At 51.5% G+C, this 23,746-nt stretch overlaps 1 protein-coding gene across 5 annotated transcripts; it reads right to left on the bottom strand.

The window, feature by feature from the left end:
• Window positions 1–425: 425 nt before the first annotated feature.
• TRAF2 (TNF receptor associated factor 2) lies at window positions 426–23,746 on the bottom strand. 5 transcript variants are annotated; one of them, XM_021533659.3, is made up of 10 exons: window positions 23,448–23,746; window positions 20,957–21,177; window positions 20,303–20,381; window positions 19,854–19,952; window positions 9,960–10,031; window positions 8,372–8,446; window positions 7,100–7,459; window positions 5,954–6,131; window positions 4,288–4,436; window positions 426–3,597 (listed from the first exon to the last, which is right to left on the bottom strand). In XM_021533659.3, exons 1-10 carry the CDS (start codon window positions 23,463–23,465, stop codon window positions 3,379–3,381), a joined length of 1,470 nt encoding a protein of 489 aa, XP_021389334.2. In that variant the 5' UTR covers window positions 23,466–23,746; the 3' UTR covers window positions 426–3,378. The 5 variants fall into 5 exon arrangements, with proteins under 5 accessions (XP_021389334.2, XP_021389336.1, XP_021389335.1 ...); XM_021533661.3 differs by lacking the exon at window positions 23,448–23,746 and adding an exon at window positions 23,146–23,164; XM_021533660.3 differs by lacking the exon at window positions 23,448–23,746 and adding an exon at window positions 22,411–22,475.

Genomic DNA, 23,746 nt, shown 5'->3' with positions numbered 1-23,746 from the left:
GTAGAGGCCACCAGGCTGCTGCCCCCACATGGGTTTAGTCCCTGGGCTGGTGCTGCAGCTTGAGAGGGGCAGGAACAGGCATCCTGCAGGCACTGGGCTCCCAACAGCAGCGAGGGAAAAGCAGGCTGTTCTGGAGGAGCTCAGAGCTGTTACAACCCAGGAACAGGAGTGTTGGATTTGCCTTAGCAGCAGCAGAACCACTGGAACCACTGCTGCACTGGCTCCTACTGGCATTTGGACCAGTGGAGCTCCAGCAGCTAGACTCCAGCTACTTCCCTCTTCGTTTGGGAATCCTGCAGGGACCCAGGAGCTGGGGAAAAGTTCCCAGCACAGAAATAATCCCCCAGCACAGAAACGCCCCTACCCTGATGCAATCCTTCCCCCCCCCATGCTGTGCCCAGGAACCCCAGGCTCATACACAACGATGCTGTTCAAATAGCTTTTATTAGTGGTTCTGACCATACTACACCCTCAAGGAAAACAAAACCTAGTTCACAGTGCCAGGCTGAGATGGTGTAGTCAAAAGGAAAAAAAAAAAACCACAAAAATCCAGTGGTGGCTTTTGTCCAGGGTTTGTCCATGTGGCCACCAGGCCGGCAGAGCTGTGCCCAGGAAGGGGCTGGGCCCCTGCCTGCAGCACGTAAGAACAATTCCCGCTGCCAGCTCCAGAGCTGCTAAGAGCCAAAAAAGGCCCGGACAGCATCAGCATCACCAGAAGGGTGGGGAGGAAAAAGCTCCCCGGCAGGAGGGGCTGACAGCCCATCTTTGCCCTCCAGCAGTAAGCCCGTGGCCTGAAGAGCTCGGCCTGAGCTTTGCTGCAGCACTGACCCCCACAGACCTTCCTAACATATGCTGGGGCAGGAGGACCAGTTCCCACCCCAAAAGCAGCCCAGATCCCTCCATCTCAGCCAGTGTGTCCACAGTCCCTCCTGGCACTACCTGGCTAGAGCCCCCAGCCCCGCTGCAGGCAGCATCCCACTAGCAGACATTCTAATCAACACAGAACAAGCTCCCCCCCCATATAACACTCAATTCCCAGCAATTCTATGAGCAGAGCTGACCTTCCTCTCCCTTCCCAGGCTTTTCCAAGCATCCCTGGGGAGCTGCTGTAGATGGGGACAGGGCTCTGCCAGCCTGAATTTTCCTTGTAAGGCACAGAGTGAGGGCAGCAACACAGGGCTTGATCTGTCCCTTGGGACAGGCTGGAGGTGACTTGCACAAAGGGAAGGGTCCTGTGACTCCTCTCCCACCTCAGGCTGTGCTGTCACCAGCTTCTATCCCCCTTTTCCAACAGCAAGGGTTGGGTCTGCCCTCAGACCCTGCACACACACGTGTGAGAAGTTCCATGCAGCAATTCCAAAGGGTGCTCACACGTCACCCCAGCACCTGTCTGGAGAGCCCCTGGCCAGCACAGCAGATGAGGGTGCAAGAGGTTCAGCTTGAGCCAGGGTTCAGCTCAGCCTGCAGAGCACTGGGCACCCCTGAGTTCCTGGGCATGCTCCAAGTTCCTGGTTCCTGCTCACTGCTCCAAGGGCAGGAGGGTTAGAGGCCCCTGAGTTCCTGGGCAGCAGCAGGGACATTCCAAACAGCTCCAGGGGCAGGTAAGAGCAGTGCCAGCACATGGTGGGGACAGCCAGACAGAGCCTGACGGTGTTCTGTATCCCTCAGGGTGGCTGTGCCAGAGGCAAGGTGTGAGCACCACAAGCCTGGCAGGCTCTGCAGCCATCAGACCTGGGCTGGGCACCTGGCAGGAGATGCTGAAGGGCCAATCCCTGGCAGCCATCAAGGAAGTTGACCATGCTCCAGCCCCACTGCCCAAGGAGCAGCACAAGAGACAGCCAGGGCCCCTGATCATTGCAGGGTGTTCACAGCTGGTTCCTGTCACCAACAAAACATCTCCTGTGGCACGTTCAGCCACTGACAGGATGTGGGAAGCCCAGGCAAAGGAGGCAACAAAGCTTTGAGTCCACCCTGGATCAAGGCCCATCCAGAGCTACCCATGGCCACAACAAAGCTGCAGAGGGAATGATGCAGGGATGTGGCAGCCAGTTCTTCCCCACTAACACCAAGAGAGACCTTCTCATGGTTGCTGAACATGTGCTGCCCAGAGGGAAGGAGCCCAGGGACAGAAAGGGGACAGCACACTTCACTTCTCCAGCCCCAAGATCCTACTCAGGTGGCTGCAGGTTCAATGTGGGGCCAAGTGAAGGAAGAGCTCCAGGGTGCTGACACCTGGAACCAGGCGACTCATCCTGAGCTCAGGGATGGGGAGGAACAGTGGGGGAGACCTGCTGCTGATGACTGCAGGCACTGTGAGAGTGCAGGGGCTGGCCAGCAGTGCCCCACTGCATGGGCAGACAGTACACAGCCCACAGCCCAAGGTTGCTTCCCAGACAGACACAGGAGTGCGGCCACAGATGGACATGGAGCTCAGCAGCAGCAGGAGCCCTGGGAAGAATGGTAGAGCTGTTCCACCGTGGGAGCGGAGCAAGTTCAGAGCCTGTGTCTTTGCCTATGAGCAAAGACAGCTCCCAGCACAGCACCACTCCCACCCAGTGTTGCTTGGCACACATGGCAAAGAGGGGGAGGGCTTGGAGCTCTCAGGGTGCACACTGAGCTCTGTGTCACTTCCTCTCCTGGCACAGGAGGGACAATCTCCACTGCAGATTCACTTCTTCCCCACAGGCAACCCTGGTGCTGCCCCATGGTCCCTCCTTGGTAGCAGCACCTCCTGCCCCATTCCACACTCCAGCATGCACCACCCATCACACACCCAGCAAGGGCTGGACTCAGGGCTCCCCTGCCCTGCAGCTGGTCTCAGCACTCTCCTAACACACTAACAGCATCAAACCAGTCTGTGTCTCTCTTGCCCAGCTGGCATTACACCCTCCTTGTCTCCCAGGCTGTGGAGCAACCAGCAGTGCAGAGCCATGGCACCCCACAGTGCACAACTTCCAGGAACATAGAGATCTCAGAAGGAAATTCTAGACAGCTGAGCCAAAATCCACAGGAGGTGGAGCTCAGGCAGGGAAAACTGCTTCTTTACTACAGAGAGCTGTGGATGTCAGCTAAACTGGTAGAGCAAGAGCTGCACTGGTTTCCACTGGAGTCCAGACAGCAGCAGTTCAGACATCCAAGTCCCTGCAGGGAATCTTCCATATTCCACAGCCTGCCAGTGTCCACCCAGCCCTCTCCTCAGGAAAGAGGGCTCCCATCAGACACCTCATTTCCACTCAGAGCAAAGGTCTCTTTTCAGGAAGGGCTTTTCCCCTCTCTGTGCCCGCTCCTCTTGCTCTGAGACCCGCCTGAAGTGCAGCACAAGCGGGAGATGCCCTGGGCAGTGCTGGCTCCATGCTCACTGCTCCAAGGTCAGGAGGGTTAGAGGCCTGTGAGATCAACGATGGCTTTAATAAAGATGGCATCATCACGCACGTAGGAGTTCTTGGCTTCCATGACAGACACAGGGCAGAAGAGGGGGCAGCCACTGGCGATGTTCATCTCTGTGACAGGGCGCTGGAAGGATGAGGACGTCACATCAGGGCGGAAGGCATCGATGATGTGCTCCCGGTTATTCTGGTCCAAAAGCATCAGGGTGACCTGTGGGGAAAGGTGAAAGCATAGGGAGTGGCTGAATAAAAGACACATGGAAGCCCTGCCCAGTGACCTGCTGTGACGCATACAAGTACCAGCACCCACAGCCACCCTGTGCACCTGCAAATCAGAGAAATGCCTCTGAGTGGGACCAGCAGAGAACATCACCTCAGTAATGTCCTGTAGAAATCTTGCCCATTCCCACATCTGCCTGTCACTGGAAACTTCCCTGTGGCAGCACAAGTCTGTTCGATTGACTGAAAACCTACACTCTGCTCTCAGAACTGACACTGCACTCAGGTATTTCCCTGAGCCAGGGCTCTTGTCCTCTCTGCATCTGCTTCTGCCCGCTCACTCAGCCTCCATGTGTTCCACAAACCTGCAGTGCCCAGGAACTGGGTCTGAGCTCCGGACAGGGAGTGAGCACCCACTGTCCCTGAGCTCTGAGGCCACCACAACCTTCCCTTGCCCTCAACCCCTGCAGAGGCTCTGTGCAGCTCCAAACAGCCCATGTCAACCCCTTGCCCCACAGCACAGCCAGTGCTCTCAGCACACCCGGGAAACCCCCAGGGCAGCCAATACAGAGCCCTTCCTCTGCCTTGCCAAGCGGGTCAGAGTGACAGTACTAAGAAGCTTGAGCGGATGCCAAACCAGAGAGGCCACAGACGGACACAGTGTGCTCTGATCCAGACCCACCTTCTGGTTAAAGGGCCACCGCAGCAGTGCGTCGTTAGGTCCCTTCATCACCACAAAAAACAAGGACAGGTGGGTCCCGCGGCCGGTGCCGTCCCCGTTCAGGTACACGCGCAGACACATCTTGTAGCCGTACTTGCTGGTGTAGAAAGCTGTTAAAGTGTGCAATAGGCACAGTGAGGGTCCAATGCAACACAGCCTGGCACCAGCAGATCTCTCTGAATTCTGAGGGCTCTGAAGTTTGGAATCTGGGAGAAGCCAGGTCTGGGCTGCACCAGAGGTGGTCTGGAAAGCCCAGGGCCAGGCACTGCAGCCCCTGGCTTGAGCAGATGCTGTGCACAGAGCAATTGCTGGTCCCCTGGCTGTTCCTCACTGCCAGGGGAGATCTGCCCCAGAGCTGGGCCAATCCTCCTGCACCCCAGTGCTGAAGGAGCTGTGGTTCATGGCAGTAACACTGGTGAGCAGGAACAAACCCCTCCATAACGCACCTGGCTGGTGGCAGAGCACCCTCAGCACCCCCACTGTGAGCTGGTGCCTCTGATCCGGGAAGGGGCTCAAGCAAGTGAACTTTAGTTCTCATTTGGATCCCCATGGCATGGCTTGGGCATGTCTGGGATGGGATGTCAGGCACTTTCCTTCCTCAGCAGTCCTGGGAATGCCTGTGGTGTGACACTAGACCTGTGTGGGGTCACAGCTTGGAAGGAGACCTGCCACAAGTCACCCTCCCACAGCAGCCCGGAGCAGTACATCTGGGACTGGTGAGGCTCAGCAGGCACAGGAAGAGATCAGGGTTCACAGCCAATATTTTACTGCAGGATTTGGTGCTTTTCCCAACAGGCAGACCACGAATAGCAGAGACACTGTACTCTTCCACAGGATGAGGAACAATAGATCAGGTCTTCGTCACTGTGTTCCTCCTGGAAATCCCCAGCTCATTTCCTCTGCTCCTTTCTCCCCACCTGCTTCACCCAAAGGCTCTCAGGAAAGATGATCCCTTTGCTAGTCCAAGGAGAATATCCCCCACTGGCCCCTCTGGGCCTTCTCAGCACTCCCATCACCTTTTGAATGTAAAACCCATCGAGGAACAGAAGGAAAGATGGCTCCAGAATGGTGGGAATAGCCAGGGAGAGGGAAAATGCAGCTGGGCATCCTGCTCTCCCTGGCTCAGGCAAGGAGCAGAGCAAGAACCCAGTAAGGCCCTCCCCCTTCCCCCCGAGAGACTGATGGGCTTCACCCTGGCTTGTCCCGGATCAGGCCCTGAATGAACCTTCCTTGTACAACTTGCTGTTTTGAACTCAAGATTTTGCCCTTTGCCAAACCCTGTGGCAATCACTCTGTTCTCACAACACTGCAAGCAGTATCTCCACTTCCTTTTCTTTAACACAGATATCAGCTGGTATTTCCTTGCCTTTACTTCTAATGCAAATCAAACAATTACAGCCAATTCCCTTTCTCATCTCATCCACAGGCTGCACCTCTCTCCTCTCAGCCCTCTCTTCCCTCTTGGAACAGCACTGCTCTGCATGCTTCACTCTCCAAGACAAAACACCCCCTTCCACATAGAATATTTTTTTTCTCAGTCTGGCCTTGGTAGCATTTCCCAAGCAAAGGATCTGCCATGAAACTCACACGCAGCTGAGATGCAAAAGATTTTGGGGATTTTGCACACCTGGAGAGAAGATGGCAGGAGAGCGGCCTGTTATCGCCTCCTGACGCTTCCGGGCAAACTCTGTTATCTTCCAGATGAAAACCCCATCGTAGGTGGAAGCCTCCATGTTGCGGATCTTCTCCTCCATCTCAGCCATGGCCAGGTCTTTAAGCCCAATGCTCCTCTCCAGCTGCCGGACCTGCTCCGGGACACATGTGCAGGTTAGGAACACACAGGCTCTGGGGCCTGGGAGAGATGGCAAACCCTGACAGAGCCCGGCATCCCCTCGGGGCTGCTTCTTACTGACAGACTTTCTCCAGAATGGACAGGAAGTACGGGAAGGAGAAACCCAGCAACATAAACCAATTCACTGAAGCTTTCTTCTGCACACTGTCACTCTGGAGAAGGTCCATCAATACTGCTTAGTGCCTGAGCTGGGAAATTTCCTGTAGCCAATGTAAAAATCCTTCCAAGGAGCTGCTCCATTGGCTGAGTGGCACAAAAGAGAGGATGGAGAAAAAAATCCCCGATAAGTCAGCATTCTGACAAAACTAAATTGAGAAAGAAAAGAACCTACACCCTCTGGAGGGTTCGTCCCTGCCAGCTCACACAGGGTCACACTAGATCAGCTGCCCAGAGGGTACAGGTACGCTGCAAACTGCACAGCTCCAGGTGCCAGGAACACTAGGAGCCCTCCACAGGGACTGTGCAGGAGCAGACTGGTGAAGGCAGCTCCTTCACACCTCCAGTGTGTTGCTGCAGGCAGCACCACTGACGGCACTCCTTTGGCAAAGGCAGCACTCCTTTGGAAAGGTCTGGAAGGTGAGCAGCTCCACAGATTCATGAGATGCAGCACAAGGAGATGCAGTGAAATTCCGGGTGCTCTGGCTCTTGTCAGAAATCTTTGCTGAGGAAGAACCCCTTGGTATCTTGCCCAGTTTGATAATTAACAGAGATCGGATGCTTCACACAGGTCAGTTAAATTCCCAGCTTTTCCAGGGAGATGATGAGCTTTGGGCACAGGCACGAAGGGTATTTTAGTTCTGCCTTCAGATTTGTGGAATTTCAGGGCTGAGTGGTGAGGCTCTGTTAGCTCATGAGACAGAAAGGAAACAGGAAACAGCGTCTGCTGGGAGTTCTGGGAAGCTGAGGCAAGCAGTTACATACCTTGTTGCTGAGAGTTTCGATTTTCTCCTGGTCCAGCCGGTGCTGGCGACTGTAAGCTTCAGCTGTCAGGGACACTCTCTCCACCTCCCGGTTAAGCACACAGACAATGTTCTCAAAGGTAACTGTTTTCCTCTCAAGGGCCTCACACCTTCCCAAGAGCTCCAGGGACCGGGAGAGCTCCGACTCCGAGCACAGTGAGTTTGCTGCCAGAAGTGGGGAGCTGTTTTGTGATGAGGAAGGGACAGGAAGGGGTTTCAGGTCCCCAGCACCAGTCCTGAGGCTGAGCACAGAGCTCAGAAGCATGTAGAGATGCTCTGCCAAACACTTCCTTTCATGTTCGGGGAGCTTTTCATTTTCCACCTACATGAAGAGAAATACATCTCTCATTCAGCATGTGCAATCTACACTGCCACCATCCACAGGACAAATTTCTCCTATCCAGGTAACAACATCAGCTTTAAATTTATAATTTACAGGGGGGAAAAAACAAATAAAGAATTTAAAAATGTCTTTCGGTGGAGGTGATTTGGGTTTTTGTTTAGTTTTAGAAATGCTTCAAATCACATATAATGATGGATGTTACACGCTTCCCCCAGCTGTACTAGTCTGCTCTGCCTTCCTCCAACCCCTCCCAGAAAAGCTCTGTCAGATGTACCTAGCAGCAACAAAGGACAAAGCCTCACATAACCTCCTGGAGAAGGCATTTATTTGAACCAGTGGGACCTGCAAAAACAAAGTGACGTAGAGAAATGGCCTGGCCCCATTTCTTCACTTACAGAATCACTGTAATCACAAGTCATTACACACATGCTTGGATTTGAAGAGACCTTAAAGCTCATCCTGTCCCACTCCCTGCCTTGGGCAGGAACAAGCCCCATCCAGCCTGGCCTTGGGCACTTCCAGGGATCCAGGGGCAGCCACAGCTCCTCTGGGCACCCTGTGCCAGGGCCTGCCCGCCCTCACAAGGAACAGTTTCTTTGTAAAAATCTCATCTGAACCTGACCTCCGGCAGTGTGAAGCCACTCGCCCTGAAAGAAGCATAACCACCAGAGTTCCAAAGCACTTAAAGTAGGAGGAGATTTCCTTCCACAGGAATTTAATTCCTGGGATACCCAGACTGCACAGCAGATGATGTGAAGCTCCATGTGCAATGGGTTTAATCAAATACCTGAAGGAAAACAGCTGTGACAGCTTGGGCAATGGCAGTTTGCAGGTGAACTCTAATGCTGGGACTGAGAAACCCCAGGGTAACCCAAGAGAGGAGGCCCTTACCACCTCAGCACAGCCCACAGCCTCAAACCGGCAAGGTACTTTGGATCTGCCGCACGTCTTCACATGGTCCCGAAACTAGAAAGGCAGGAAGCAAGGCAGTGTTAGATCTTATGCATCCCCAGTGCTCCCTTTCCATCCCACTGACATTTGGGAAACTACACCCAAGCTGAAGAATGCCCAAGCTATGGCTAATCACCAGCTGTCACAAGGCCCACTAAACCTGTGCTCTGCCCGCCATCAGGTGTGACTTTCATGGGAATACAAATACAGCCCTGACAACTGAAGAAAGCCTAACTTCTCCTTCTCTTGATAGCTGGGAGATCCCACTGCTCACCTGCACATGCAAGAGTGAAAAAGCTTGTACAGGTACAAGCTGTGGATGCAGAATAATGAGCTTCCCTAAGGGCTGAGGAATGGGAGGCACAGGCAACAACCCCATGAAACAAGGGCACATTATTTTTGGGCACTTCACACAACTCTGGTAAGGACGTGCTACAGTTTGGTATTTTTACCTCCATCCCAGCATTACATTTCTGCAGAGAGGTGCCACTAACCCCTCAGCACTGAGATGACTCGTTCAGGTTCCCACACAGCACATGATTAATCCAACAAGCACTGTCACAGCTTCAGCTGGGGTTTAGTACACCCCTCACCATCAGATACCAGAGCTCTGTTCTGAATAACCACCATATTCCCTCCCCACTTAACTCCTACATCTACTACAACAAATGTCAATTAAAAATGATTTTAAACCACTTTTTTAAAGCCTTGTTGACCCATCTGGCTTCTCAATGAGTCAGGTTATTTGGAGTTAACATGGCAGCAAATTATAAACAAGATTTTGGAGAAATAAACATGGGAGTTAATATTTAAACACAGAGTAGATCACCCATGGGGACCCTGTGAGCTAGCTTCCTGCAGGGCTTCAGCTCCCACCTGCAGATAAGCCAGACCCCAGCCTGCAGAAAAGGTGGGCTGCACCCCCACCCCTAGCCCCTCCTTATGCTGCCCATTTGGAAGAACACTATTGCTCCTCTTTTTGCTGCCTCTGTTCCCCTGCCCTGCTGAAGGGCTTTTTCCAACACTGCTACTAAAAATATTCACCTGTAGAAGGCAAGATGGTTTCAGATGAATGTGATTTTTGAAAATGTCTCCCAAAACTTGAATTTTTCAGGCTTTTGAGCCCCAGGAGCCAGCAGCCTGGAAATGCTACAGGCGTGGATTCTATTAGATTATTACTTAGATAACAATTAATGTAGCTGGAAATGGGCTCTCTTTCAAAAATTGCAGCAGTAGTTGATGCAGTTGCTCTACACAGAACATAAACTCGTGAGTGTGCTCTACCCCCATGCACAGTTCCATGGGAGGCAGCAGCAGCAGCACCACCAACACTGACCTGCGAGTGCCCCTGAGCCATAATTAAGTCACATCCATCCTTATGGAAAACTCACATTCACATTAACAGCTGCCACTCAGTTGTTTTCCCCATTTCATTTCCTAATGAACTCTGCTCCTCCCTGCTGCCAGGATGCCAAGCTGAGCCCATCAGGACACCAAATACCCCCATGGCACAGGGTTGCATGGATACCTTCTCCCTGGGAATCTTCTTCCCACAGCCTTCACAAGTCAGCGGGAATTCAGGGCAGACTTCATTATGAGCCTGTGAAGGAACATACAGGAGATATTTGTCCCCAGATGAAAGGCCCATGGAGATTCTGTGATGGGCACAATCCCACAAGGGTGGGTTTATACCTTATTACAGCTGAACACTGGATTTACCAACCTACACTCAGACCTTAGTCACGCTGATCCCTCTGAGCTGCTGACTCATTGTGTCACCTCCAGGCTACCTCAATTTTCAGTGCCTACGTAGCCTCAACCTCTATTTAAAATATGCTACAATGATTTTTAAAAAAATCAAATTATCGCTTTGATGGCCAAGATAATAAATGGGAAACTCCATTTATGGCTCTGCCAGGGGAAGACACTTTGATACAGGTTGAGTGGAGTCAGCCACTACCTCAGCAGGATAATTTGGGTAGTTTTTCCACTGTAATGTTTATCAGTCAGCTGAGGCATAGGCTCTGTGACAGCTCATCACATGCTGGGCTGAGCTGTCTGATTGTATCTTCACATTTGAATTAGAATACCATTTTTCAACCAGAAAGAAAAATATTTTTAAACTGTTACATTTACCAGTCCCTGCATACAAGCAATTGCCTCTGCAGCCAGACTCAGAGTTGGATGATAGCCAGAGGGGTTGAACAAATGACCAGGGAAACGTGATCTTCTGTCCTCAGTAGACTCTTTGGCAACAGTTCTGGCTAAATGGATTGCTGGAACACGCCACTGCTTCTGTGCCATTTCCACACTCCTTAAACCTTCTTGTTATACACCCACCAGTTGAAACAAGGCATTGGAAACACCATGAATATGCAGATCAAAACTAAAATTAAAATATAAGAGCACTGAAGTCTCCTGCCATGGTAGGGACAGAAAAAAAATCCAACCAGGAGCATTTCTAATGCAGCCATCTGAACCCATATGTTTGAAAACCTGGTCACAATGAATCTCTGTTGCCTTCTAGAGGAACACGCACAAAGCCCACCATGTCACACACCAGGAAGTGGAAAGTGAAACCAGCAGTAATTCCACCCCGGCTTCTTGGTCACTCTCTCCTTTTTATGCTTTCAGTGAGTAACTTAAGCTCAGAGCTTCACTGGGTGTCCTTGGAGAGATGACTGGCCAGCCAGCAGGGTTTTGGAGGGCACTGCTGCCTTCATGGGCACTGCTCCCGCATAAATGCTGCTGCCCACAGGGATGTTGCTGCCTGCAGAGGAGGAGAAGGAGGCCAAATGTCTGCCTTTATCCCACTCACTCAGAGGGACTGAGCCCTGTTTTCTACCCACCTACTGCTCTCATGTTCTAGAAACACCTAACAATATCTACCCCATGACCCACAAAGCACTGGCAGAATAGACAGTCCATCTGAAAAAAGGAAACTTTGCTGCAGAGGCAACTATTTTAAAAGGGAGTATTTTAAACTTGTGGTCTCCCATGCCAACATGTAGATGTGAAACTACCACCTCCTCCACACTCCCCACCTCCCAGCATTCATCCTCCATCCTGATTCCCCTCGGCACCATGATGTAATGCACAAGAGTGGGCAGCCCCGCCTGTAGCACAGGAAGGAAACCAGCCCAGCTGAGCTCAAAGATCAACTGTTCTGTATGTAAATAGTTAAAGACACCCAGAAGCTTCAGCCAATGCAGATCCAAACATTTCTGTATAAACAGTTTCAGGCTCTTCTGGAAACCCCTGCTCCTCCTGCCCCACGTGGGTGTCAGAACAGAGATGGATGATATCACTCCTGGAAGAAATTCAACCCACTCTGGAGCCAAAAGCAGGGGTTGGCACTCAAGCCTGACCTGCCACACTCCACTCCCCCAGCAATGGGGCAATACTCCTGCTTACATCTTTCCCATACCCACAGCTGTAGCTTCTGCTACAGGGATAAGCACCACTCACACCCAGGCACTTGCTTGGGAAGTTTTTGGGAGCTCTAGAAAGCCATCCATGGCTGTGAGTGGAACTAAGCAAGAGACTCTCCCAGAGGGAACCAGAGTGGAAATCAAGCTGGACAGACATAGGAGAGAGGGGACAGCCATGGAAGAATTTAAATGGAGCTGGAAGACAAAGGCTCACCCAACAAGGCACACGCCAGCCTGCAGCATCCAACAGTAGGAGCAGGAAAATCAAATGGGGCAGAGTTAACAGCCTTCAGCAATACCTGGTTCTTCCCACTGAATTACAACCAAAGCTGCTGATTGAGACACACATCAATTTCCTTCCCTAATAATAAACAGTGACACAAGCCCACGGCAGCCTGCTCATCACCTGCCACCATCAGACAGGTCATTCTCTGAGAGCTCACCAGAAAGGTTAGAAAATTGGACACCACTGCCCACGGAAGGACCAGGGCAACCAAGAGGATCAGTCAGGGACTGTGTGTGAGGGAAATCAGAATCACAGAATAATGGAATGGTTTGGGTTGGAAGGGACCTTAAAGCCCATTTCATTCCACCCTGTTACTGTGGGCAGGGACACCTTTCACCATCCCAGGTCATTCCAAGCCCCATCCAACCTGGCCTTAGACACTTCCAGGGATGGGGCAGCCACAGCTCCTCTGGGCAACCTGTGCCAGGGCCTCACCACCCTCACAGGGAAGAATTTCCTTTTAACATCTAATCTATATCTCCCCTCTTTTAGTTTAAAATAGCTGCCTTTTTTCCTGTCACTCTCTGTCCTCGTTAAAAGTCTCAATATCTTTTTACAAGCCCCCTTTAAGCACTTACAGGCTGAGGTATCCTCAGAGCCTTCTCTTCCCCAGGCTGCTCAAAGGTGCTGAGCTCTCCTCCCTGCAGGCTCACTAGCAAATGGAGCTGCCCATGTGTACTGAGAATCTCCCACCTCAGTATCAGGAAAGCAGAAAAGCTGTATATTATTTAAATTTGCAGATGAATTTTCTCTCTGATACTCCAGCAGCAGGATGAGGCCGTTTCAACCCGGACAGCAAGGGCAGCACTTTGTGCAGCAGCTGTACAGGGGAGTGCAGGCATATAGAGGGAAAAGTGGGTTTTAGTAAGGGCAGCTGATTCCTGGAGCACACTGTGATCATTCTTAAGGAGGATGAGGGCACATCTCACTGTGCTCTGAAGCTTCCTGATGAGGGGCAGCTCTGATCTCTGCTCTGTGTGCCAGTGACAAGACTCAAGAGAATGGCTGGAGTTGTGTCAGGATGGGGTTAGAATGGATATTACAAAAAGATTCTTCCCCCAGTGCTCAGGCACTGAACAGGCTCCCCAGGGAATGGGCACAGCCCAAGGCTGCTAGAGCTCCAAGAGGGCCCAGGGTGGGACTGTTGGGGTGTCTGTGTTGGTGTCCTGTGCAGGGCCAAGAATTGGACCGCATGATCCTTGTCAATCACTTCCACTTCTCTGGTTCTATGCAATGCCAGGATGAGCTGCTTCCCTACTTCTCCTTCAGCCAATATGAAAACCTGCAGTTTAATCTGATCACCATCACCTCAGGGCATCACCAAATTAAATTTCAACTCTGAAAGAAGCTTCTGCTGGAAATCATTATCTCCATACTCTGGTGGCAGAGCAGGACATGCCCCTGCTGCCTGGCTGCTCTGCTCATAACCTGCCACATCCACACAGGTTCAGTTTTTTTTTGGAGTTCTTGTAACCATGCTAGGAATCCATCAGCATGACACTGGGCTCCCCCTCCAGCGAAAGGACAAGGCAATCAGCTGGGAAATACCACTGTTGAAGCAGCTGCTATGAGATGCCTCTGCCAGAGTCTGTGGGAAAGTCACAGCAAAGGGCAGGGCTGGCAGAGGGACAAGGACAAAGGACAGGCTCAGAGTGAGCTGAACACTGCAGCTCTCCTGCAAAATGCCCTGGTCTTGGAAAGTCACTCAATTAATCTCCTCTGATCATAGCAACATTAACCATAAGCAGACAGCTCAGGGGCTTGACAGCTGGAAAGGAGCAACAACAAGGAAGCAAAACTGCCAGAATGGCAAAGGAAAGCCAGCTGCCATGACACAGGGCACAGAGGTTGCTATGAGGGATTGGGTGGTCTCCAGCCCCAGCACTGCCATGTGCAGCACTTGGCTTCTTGAATACAGTAGCCTGGGTACAAGGGTGGGCCCATGGAATTGTCAAGAAAACACTGAAAATGGGTCTCCAGTATAAAAGAGAGAGTTTTGAGGGAACCTGAATCCTTTGTGCTAAGGAGCACTGGTTGCTTTATGCACCTCTGTCAGTTTCCTAGGGGCTCCAGAGCCTGCAAAGATGGGAATGTGCCACACAAGGCAGATGCTTTGGGATGCCCTGCTCCTCTGAAGTCCCCATGCCCTTCTGTGCTACAGCTCCTCCTGCCAGGGAAGTCCTAAGTTGGTTCTGTGCCAAGCTTGCTCGAACCTTTCCCCATACAGGTGAGTCAGGCTACAGAGTGACCACACACCCAGTCCTTTTGCTTCTGCATGGAGCCCAGCAACACCAGGCTGGAAAGCAGGAACCCAGTCTGTAATTCCCAGTGCCAAACGGGAACGGGAGCTTTCTGAGACCATCACACAGGCTTGTGTCAGACACAAACCTCTCCCTTGCTGGAACATGCTGTTGACAGATCCAAGCAAGTTCATTTGGCATCACTTTGAAGAAACTGTCAAAACCAAAGATGAAGTTTGCATCACTAGGTACTGTTGGCTCCAGCTGGGCAGGCAGTGAGGGCATGGGAACCCCAACACACCCTCACTGCCCTGGTGCCCACTGAGTGACAACAAAAGGCAGCAGAAGCCCTGTGGGGGCTCCTGTAGGCCTGGCTCCTGCCTCTATTCAGATCCAGGGCAGGAACTCGTTTGCCGTGCTGAAGTTTTGTTCATCAGCTGTTGTAAGATTTTTGAGAGAGACAGGACATTATTTATATTTAGAGTAAAGGATTGACCTACCCTCCTACTAGGCCTCAAATAAGCGGCCTTGCTGGGGCCTGGAAGCCTTTTGCGTAGTAAGAAACTAGTTGTGGCTCAGTTATAAATTATGTTAAGGTAACCACTAAGTAATGAGCTTTCTGAGTGTGAATTAGCTGCAGTGTGAAAAGCCTGACCACCTTAAGGCAAAGGTAAACAATGTTTACTGACCAATGATAGCATGTTCACAACTTGTAAACTATACTAAAGTGTATATAAACTACTATCTTTTAAACAATAAACAGAGAATGTAGCTTTAACCATATTGGCTTGATCTGCGCTTTGTCCAGTCCAGCTCCCCTCATATTATAAGAAGTCCTTAGCTTCAATCAGCTATTAGGGCTGATCAGACAGAGGTTTGATTTGGGGATTGCTGGCAGAGGGACACCAAGGCAGTGTTTCAGGTATTGAAGACAACTGTGAAGGAAAGAGTGATTTCTTAGGGCAGAGGAAAGTTCAAAATGCATTTGAAGCAGCAGCAGGTTTTCTGCCATTTTTTAAAACAGGTTCTGCCACTCCTGGTTGCTTTCAATTATGAACAAGCTTGAAGTGGTGGTATGCTCCAGGATGCTTTTTCCAAATCCCTCCACAATTCCCCCAGCTGCATTCATATTGAGGGGTTTCCTCACAGTGTAGAACTATATGAACCACACTTAAGCACTCACCGCCACTTCAGACATTTCATTCCCCAAGGAGAAGATGTCACAACTATTAATTTTTGGGCCACCACAAGAAGGTTGAGCTGGTTTCAGAAGTGAAGAGCAGACCCACTGCAGCCGGGGCTTTCCAATCCACTCCCACGCATGCTCTCTGGCACTCCCCGTGGCTTTACCTCCCACCACAGGTTTGTACGGGAAATCGCCTCATGTCTGGGCAGCCAATTACACCAGCTACTGCGGCTGGGATGTGTTTTTGGATCTCAGCTCCGGCTCTGGAAAGTACAGGTGTGTCTGATCCCTTTTCCAAAAGCAGAAGGTCCTTTTGGTCACCTCCATGTGAAAGTCAGGGATTCTCTCACCAGCAAGTAGTCTGGTCCTGCTGGAGCTGGCTGCAAACTGTACTTCATCACCAGCCTAGAATTCCAAGCCAAAACCTTCAGAAGAAGCTAATAAATGCTGTACTGGGTTTTAAAGAGAAGGCTAGTCACCCTACTACAGCAGCACCAAATGTTCCTGCCACAGCACCTCAAGCGTTGTACCCCACACAGACAACAATGATACAACACTCAGAGGAACAACTTTGTGGAGCAGGAGACAGGTGAATGAACTTCAAAGACCAACAGCTCTTCTCTAAGCAACGTGCAAAATCCTGAAGATGAAGTTTCAGCCTCAGCTGAAAATTACTGCCAAAACCTGTTGGGGCACTCGCAGGTTGCAGCTGGGAAGGAGAGGCATGACATGGTGCACACCCCTGGCTCAGGGCCCCCAGCAGCACTTTTGAACAGGGAGTTCTCCCTAGATAAGGTGCGATAGGGGCTCTACAGCATCTCCTAAGTATGAACAGTGGGCAGAAAGGAATGCCTGCTAATCCTGCTCTTCTGGTGCCAGGAAGCCACATAGCCCAGAAGGGGCTGCAGACAGCCTGTCTGTCACCACAGGCTTTTGAGCAACATCACTTGGGTTCGGCGTTTTGCGCTTTCTGCAGCTTTCCAGGTTTCACTTACAAAGAACTCTCTAAAACCAAAGTGACAACAAACTCAAGGAAAGCACATTACCTCCAGCATGGATTAAACCAGCTTGTTCCCACACCTAACTGTTGCTCAGCCTCAGGAACTGAGCTGATCTGAGCCCCACAAAACTTAGTTTAAACACTGATGTCATGTTTAAGCTTAAAACTTAGTTCTCCTTCCTAAAATTGGACAATTTTATGTCTTTATGTCTCAGTTAACTCTGATTCCAGCTGAAGAGGGCTGAGTTAAATCCCCTGTCTGGGGGAACCAAGGGGCATGCCAAAGCTGACCCCGAGTGTACCCCTCTTCAGCCCCCTCCTCCCACCCCAGTCCTGGGGGGAGGACACAGGAAGGGAACTGGTGGGATGAAAAGCATAAATAAAAGATGTATGAAAACTGACAACATGTTAATAAACAGGAGAGGGACGTGGGCAGCTAGAGGTACTGTAAGGTGGGAGAAAAAACACACCAGAACTGAGGAACCACAAACTCCCTCTCCTGGATATCACTGGGACCGTTTTTGAGGTTTTTCCTTTTGCTTTAACGGGCTTGGTTTAGTTTCTGCAGCCCTTCTCAGACTTTGCTCTGAAATCTAAAGGCTCATGCCCACAGCCTGATTTTCAAAATGTACATGCAAACAGACTCATCAGGAAACAAGATCACTAATAAAAGGAAAAATCCTTCAGCCCCTCCACAAACTACTTTATCCAAATGCCACAAAATATTTACAGACTCTAAAAAATTCAGCCATAAATCCAGACTTAAATATTTCCTATGGTCCACACAGCTTGAAGCAGAGTGCAAGTCATGTCCAAGCAGACTGCACTCATTCAGTTTTGTGTTTCCCTTTGAGAGGCAAACCTTAGTTCACCTGAACAGAAAGCAAAACTAAAATGTATTTTACTCCTTTTCCTGAGGCTTAAACTTTTCAGCTGCAGAACATTTTTCCCCGGTGCGTAGCTTGATAAGATTAACAAACCAGAAGTGACACTATCTCTTCATTTGCAAGGGGAGAGCAGCCTCTCTCAGCACAACACACAATTTTAAAATTAGCAAACAGTGAATTCACTCTGAGGGACTTTCCATGTCCTGTCAGAAATAGCTCTGAGGTACTTTCCAAAGTGGGAGTTCTGAGCTGCTGCAGGACGTTACCCACAGTGCAGCTACGGATGCAGCTCTTCTGCACCAGGCAGCTCTGCACTGTGGCCCTGAAGGCTGGGTTTAACCTTAGCCCAAGGTACCATGAGGCTCTGGGCTAACACAGCCATCCAACACCTCCTTTCCCCGCCCTCTTCAGCAACACACATGGCTCTGGCAGCATGGGGACAGCCAGTCCTGATTAAATGCCACAGCTGTTTGGCAGGTATATGGGAGGAGATAACACAAGCCAGACCTTGCCTCCTCCCACCAGTTCCTAGGAAAGAGCCAGCTTTTTCTGAGAGGGTACAAAATAACCTACTTCCTTAGGCTGAATGCCACCACAGCAGGCAGGAGAGTTGACTCAACCCCTGAGAGGAAACAGCCAGCACTGCTTCAAACCCCCACACCCCCTGTACCACGCAGGACTCCCCAAGACTCATAAAAACCCCTGGCAGGGAAGATGTCACAGATACAACAGACTCACAGCCCATGCACTCCAGGGCCACACCTCTATCAATCATCCTTTGTCCCAGCAAATGCTGGTTGGGAAGCACAGCGGAGAGTGAAAACAAGGCACAGCCTCATCCATATAGGAGCTCTTCATCAGCTGTGTGCAAGGTTCTGGGGCATCAGATGCTCCTGCAGCCCTGATCCCAGGACAGCTCGCTGCACTTCTCAACTCCCAGTGGGAGCTCTGGCCAGACTCAAACACTCTACCATTTGTCACAATACATAGGAAGAACCATTGGCAGTGGAAGATTTTTGCTGAGCTCTGCAAGAACACATTAAGACTTTTTTTAAAACCAGAAGAAAAAGTTCAGCATGGCTTGTCAGCCACAGCACAATCAGCACTGAAGATGCTGACAGATAATTTGGTTTAATCTAATGAAGATGAGCTCACTATAATCATTGCAGAAGGCACTGGACTTCTGGGCACCAATAGAAATTAAAGGATGAAGCAAACAATCTGCAGACACCACCAGCACAGCCTGAACCTGAAACCCCAGTACCAGGGTACCCTGTTCCTTGAAATGCAATCCCCAAACTCTGTTGCGGCAGTGTTAAGCTTTTCACCTGACACTTCTTCAGTCCCACATCCACACCACGAGCCTCTCACAGATGTACAAATGGGGGTTCACAGCTGCAGAACCATTTAGCACCAACATCCTCATCTCTTGGACTGAACTTTGAGCGCATAGCAGAAGGCTCAGACAGCAGCACAAGGAAGCAGAAGCATCTCTCTGCTAACAGCCAGAGGCACAGTCTGGGCAAAACACTCAGGCCTGATGCACAGCTGCTGCTTCTTCCTTCCACTTTGCAATGGCATCATCAAGAGAATCCCAATGTCAGCCTGGACAGACCAAGGTTAAACCTGCTCCTGAAACACATCTCAGTTACTGCCAAAGCTCTGCGAACCACCAGGCTCACAGATCTTAGTCTGGAGTGAGTGTTAGAGGGAAATAAAATGTATTCCTCTTATCTCATACCTCCCATGTCGTGGTTCTGCCATTACAAGAGGGATGACAAAATTGTTTTTCAGAAGCCAAAAGCTTCACATACAGTCACATGCTACAGACCAAGCACCCCCAGCCACAACTAAAAAGTTAAGATTAAAAAGCTAGTGGGCTCCTCGAGGAGAAATGAGGTGAAAAAACCATCCTGTCCAGCAGCCTTGTGTCCCAGAACAGCTTGGGGTGATGGGTGACCAGACAGTACCCACTATCCAGTCCCACTGCCCTGGTAACTCTGGAGACAGCTGAAAATGGAATCAGGTCACTTTCTGTGAGCTGATGGAGTCTGAAGAGTTTTAGGTTCACATAATGCAGAGAAATTCACAACCATTTAATGGCACAGTAATTTCTTGACAGTCTTGTATAGCAGAGAAGAGCTGCAAAGAGAGCAGGTGTTCCCATCATGGAAGGAACGTGCTCACAAGCAAATCTGAACTGATTCAGTCCAGCCTGTGCCCTCAGCAGGGCACACAAGCCCTCCCTCAGGAAACCTCTCCAGCTGACAGTAAAGTTCAGGGATTTGACAACTTTCCCCCACTGTCAGTGAGCACAGACAACACGCTGAGCCTTCCTCAAACACAGAGGGAAGAAGGATGCAGATGTGCCAAGCCTTGCTTTGGCCTGTACCTCGTACTCTTTGATGGTTCCCTTCCAGGTGCAGCCACTGTTGATGCAGACAGCAGGCAGACTCTCCACTTCCCGCCGCGCCGCGTTGTCTGGGAAAGCCTGAAATGGACAAAACAAGCAAGCCACAAATATTACTGAGGGGTTGCAGTTTTCATCAGGACTTTGAATTCTTCCTGAAAACTCCTCCCAGACCAGTTGCCCCATCAACCCCCAGAGGTGTGTTAACAGCAACCAAATGGCTGTGACAGCTTTAAGTAGGGCACCACTACACAAGCGTGACCTGGATTTCAGCACCGAGGAGTCCAACACAGTAATCACCCTTCTCACTGCTGAAGAAAAGGGTTCCTAGGAATAAGAAGTTCTCAAAGCTTGTGTTTTAAGCAAAAACTGTAACTGGTATTACTGACACCACTGATCTGTTAGGTTTCTTTCAATGCATTTTTCCTTACCGAGCTTGTTTCCAAAATAGAAATTCCTTCTTCATATATTCCTTCCTGGATACAGCTGGCACACTTTTGAGGTCCCGCACTATCAGATAGAAAAATAATAATCAAACACAATAACAACAAAAAAATTATGATTTAACAATAAATTGATTTCTGGTAACTTTATGAAATGACAGTGTTTTCTTATTTTAAAAGCAACACATTGAGCCTTTGCTTGTGTGTATTGTTGATGCTTATTTCTAATTTTTTTCTTCTGCCAATTAAACATTCTATTAGGCTTTCCTCACACAAAGGTAGGAGGAAGATAGAACACAAGAAGACTTCTCTGGAAGCCAGCTCATGCTTAAATCTCTCCCATTTTGACACAACAATGAAATGATGACTTTATGATTGTGATGAAGGAAATGGGTGATAGACCTGGACTGCCTCCTCAATGGCAAAAACAGTGCAGGGGATTCTGGAAAAAAAAACTTTGAAGCATCAACAAAGGCAAGTCAGAGATTTCACATTCCCTTAGAGAAGAGATGATACTGAACCTCAATGATTGGACACAGCTCCCTTACTGAGAAGGTCCTGAAAACGACACTTCTCTCTGCTTTTGTTCTTGAAAATGCTTTTTCAAGTATTTTGCCTTCCCACTCGAGGCACAGCAGTTACCTGATGATTTTCTTCAGGCAGTAGGAGCAGTAGCGATGGCCACACTGTGCCTGGAACGGCCGCCTGAGGATGTTCTTGCAATCAGAGCACAAGTATTTGACCTCCAGTTTAGTTCCCAAGATCTCCTTTGCAAACCCAGGCTGGTTTAGATCCAGAGAACCAGGTGGAGAAGAGTTTGCTGCTGCCATGTGAATGAAAACTTCTGGCTGTGTCTCCAGAGACTGAAAATAAAAGTATTTTCTCCTTCTGATTATAATTGCATGGGAGTGATTTGTCATATAAACAGTGTTACTCACAGATTATTAGACTGTCCCCCAACACAAGTAAACATACTCATGTAAACCACATCATAAGCCTGCCTTCACCTCCCAAATATGGGAGGAAACTTGAATTTTAGAACTAAATCCAGAACACAGAGACAGGAAGGACAGACCTATTAAACCCCCTGTCTGAGTTGACTGAAATGCAGCCTGTTTAGAGATATCAAGTCTTCTTGATCTAAATAAGGTAAAAAACTGTCTTAAAGGTGATAAGAAATAAATATAATAAATTCAATTCACCAAAAACCTGTTGGCCACCACAGCCTACCAATACCTGCTTTCACACTTGTCAGCTATCAGGAGGGACCAAAATTCTGCCCAGAGGCAGCTGGTCCCAGATGTTCCTGGGGGAAAGCTGGCCACACAGGGGAGCCGAGATTTCGTGGTGGTGCCCAATCAGGCACAAAGGGTCCTCCAGAGGGATGGAAAATGAGGACACAAGAGGCACAAACAAATTGGAAAGAAGGCAAAGAATGAAATGCTTTAGTTTTAGCTGCTTATGCATCTCATACCTTCATTCCCTGTGACTACATGCTACAGCCACCTAAAGAACCTAAGCAGCACATCCGTGGAGTCCCGTGGTTTGGGTTGGAAGGGACTTAAAGCCAATCTCGTTCCACCCCCTGCCCTGAGCAGGGACACCTTCCACTATCCCAGGCTGCTCCCAGCCCCATCCAACCTGGCCCTGAACAGTGCCAAGGATCCAGGGGCAGCCACAGCTCCTCTGGGCACCCTGTGCCAGGGTCTGCCCACCCTCACAGGGAACAATTCCCAACTCCCAATATCACATCCAGCCCTGCTCTATGGCACCGGGAAGCTGCTCCCCCTCGTCCTGTCATTCCATGTCTTTGTCCCCCGTCCCTCTCCAGCTCTCCTGGAGCCCCTTTAGGCCCTGGAAAGGGCTCTGACTTCGCCTCAGAGCTTTCTCTTCTCCACGCTGAACGCCTCGAGCCTGTGCCCGGGAGGAGCCCCTACAAGCAGAGACACCGCGAACCAGAGAAGAGCCAGAGCTGCCCCCGTGCGGCCCGGGCTCCTGGCTGGCAAGAGGGCTCCCTGCCGGGCCGGGCCGGGCCGGGCCGGGCTCGCAGCGGAGCGAGGCCCGACCCTGCCGCTCCCTGAGGGCCCCGCACTCACCGGCCCTCGCTGCGCCCGCACCGGAAGCCCCGCCAGGCCCCGCCCCCGGACACGTGTGGCGAGCCCGGGCGTGGCCCCGCCCACGGGTGCGGCCCCGCCCACGGGTGCGGCCCCGCCCACGGGTGCGGCCCCGCCCACGGGTGCGGCCCCGCCCACGGCTGCGGCCCCGCCCACGGCTGCGGCCCCGCCCACGGCTGCGGCCCCGCTCACGGCCCCGCCCACGGGCGCGGCCCCGCCCACGGGCGCGGCCCCGCCCACGGGCGCGGCCGGCCCCCGACACTCCCCACACCATCACTCACCCTTGTACTCCCAATAGCCCCACACCGACACCCTCGACCACCCAACAACACCTACCCCTGCATCCCCAACACCCTGACTCCGACAGCCACCCCACTGTCACTTACATCTGCACCCCCAACACTCCCACATCAATCCCATCACCACCCCCATCACCCCTCCGTCACACCCAGTTATGCTCCCTGCCACCCCACTGTCACCCCCTCCGTCCTCTCCCCTCAGCTCCTCAGTCACTCCCTTACCCCGTCCTCTGTCACTTCTTCCCCAGCACCACTCCTCGCTGACCTCCCCCTCACTGCCCCCTGCCATAACCCTGCCTCAGGCGACCCTGCTAGGAATGAACCCAGATTCCCGGGACGCCCCTCACACTCCCTCAGCACCACTCATCCACCCCTGGCATCTACCCCCTGGGTTCCCTCATCCCTCCTCTGAGCCCACCTCATCCACGTCCTAGGACTTCCTGGGTGCCCTCGTCCGTCCCAGGGGCTTCTCATCCATCCCCTGGGCCCCCCCCTCACGCATCCCCTGCATTTGCTGGAGGGCAAAAAAGACGGACTGTGGTGCTCAAGCTGGGGCCACCTGACCCACCCGGGGTCGCATCGAGGACAGCCATCTCCCTCTGCACTCCCAGGTCAGCAGCTGCTGGTCCCTTGGAAATGGCCCGGAGCCAGCCCTGGCACCCTGAGGAATTGTTTTAAAGTCCCTTTTGGCCATTTGAGTACCAGTGGGCCCTCGCCTACCTGCGCACAGAGTGTCATGGCCACCTCGCGTCCCGTGGCGCCGGCTCGGGGGCAGGGGGAGGCCAGCGGCCGGGCAGGATGGGCGGCGGCAGGACGGAGACGGCGGGACGGCGACGGCAGGAAAATGCAGTGTGGGGAAACGCGCGGCGCAGCCCGCACTGAGGTCACGGCGAGGTGCTTTTCGCAGAGGAACTTGTTCGGCAAAAGGTCACAGCAGCAGGATTTGTCACCCGGGGTCCCCAGCCTGCCTGCCCCCCTGGCCGGGCTCCGGCGCGGGGGCTCCGGGGTTTTACCGCCTG

This window comes from Lonchura striata, chromosome 22 (genome assembly GCF_046129695.1).
Source record: "Lonchura striata isolate bLonStr1 chromosome 22, bLonStr1.mat, whole genome shotgun sequence".
NCBI lineage: Eukaryota > Metazoa > Chordata > Aves > Passeriformes > Estrildidae > Lonchura > Lonchura striata.
The sequence above is the reverse complement of the archived record's forward strand: the minus strand, read 5'-3'. Positions and strand labels throughout refer to the sequence as shown.

What these genes read in the sequence shown, in the direction of transcription:
- TRAF2 (XM_021533658.3), bottom strand. Translation starts at nt 21,234, where the DNA reads ATGACAAATCACTCCCATGCAATTATAATCAGAAGGAGAAAATACTTT. An exon ending in CTGTGGGCTGTGCTGAGGTG is followed by an intron (nt 7,460 to 8,371) that starts GTAAGGGCCTCC and finishes CTCTTCATGTAG; the next exon opens with GTGGAAAATGAAAAGCTCCC. An exon ending in GGTGGCCCTTTAACCAGAAG is followed by an intron (nt 3,598 to 4,287) that starts GTGGGTCTGGAT and finishes CTTTCCCCACAG; the next exon opens with GTCACCCTGATGCTTTTGGA.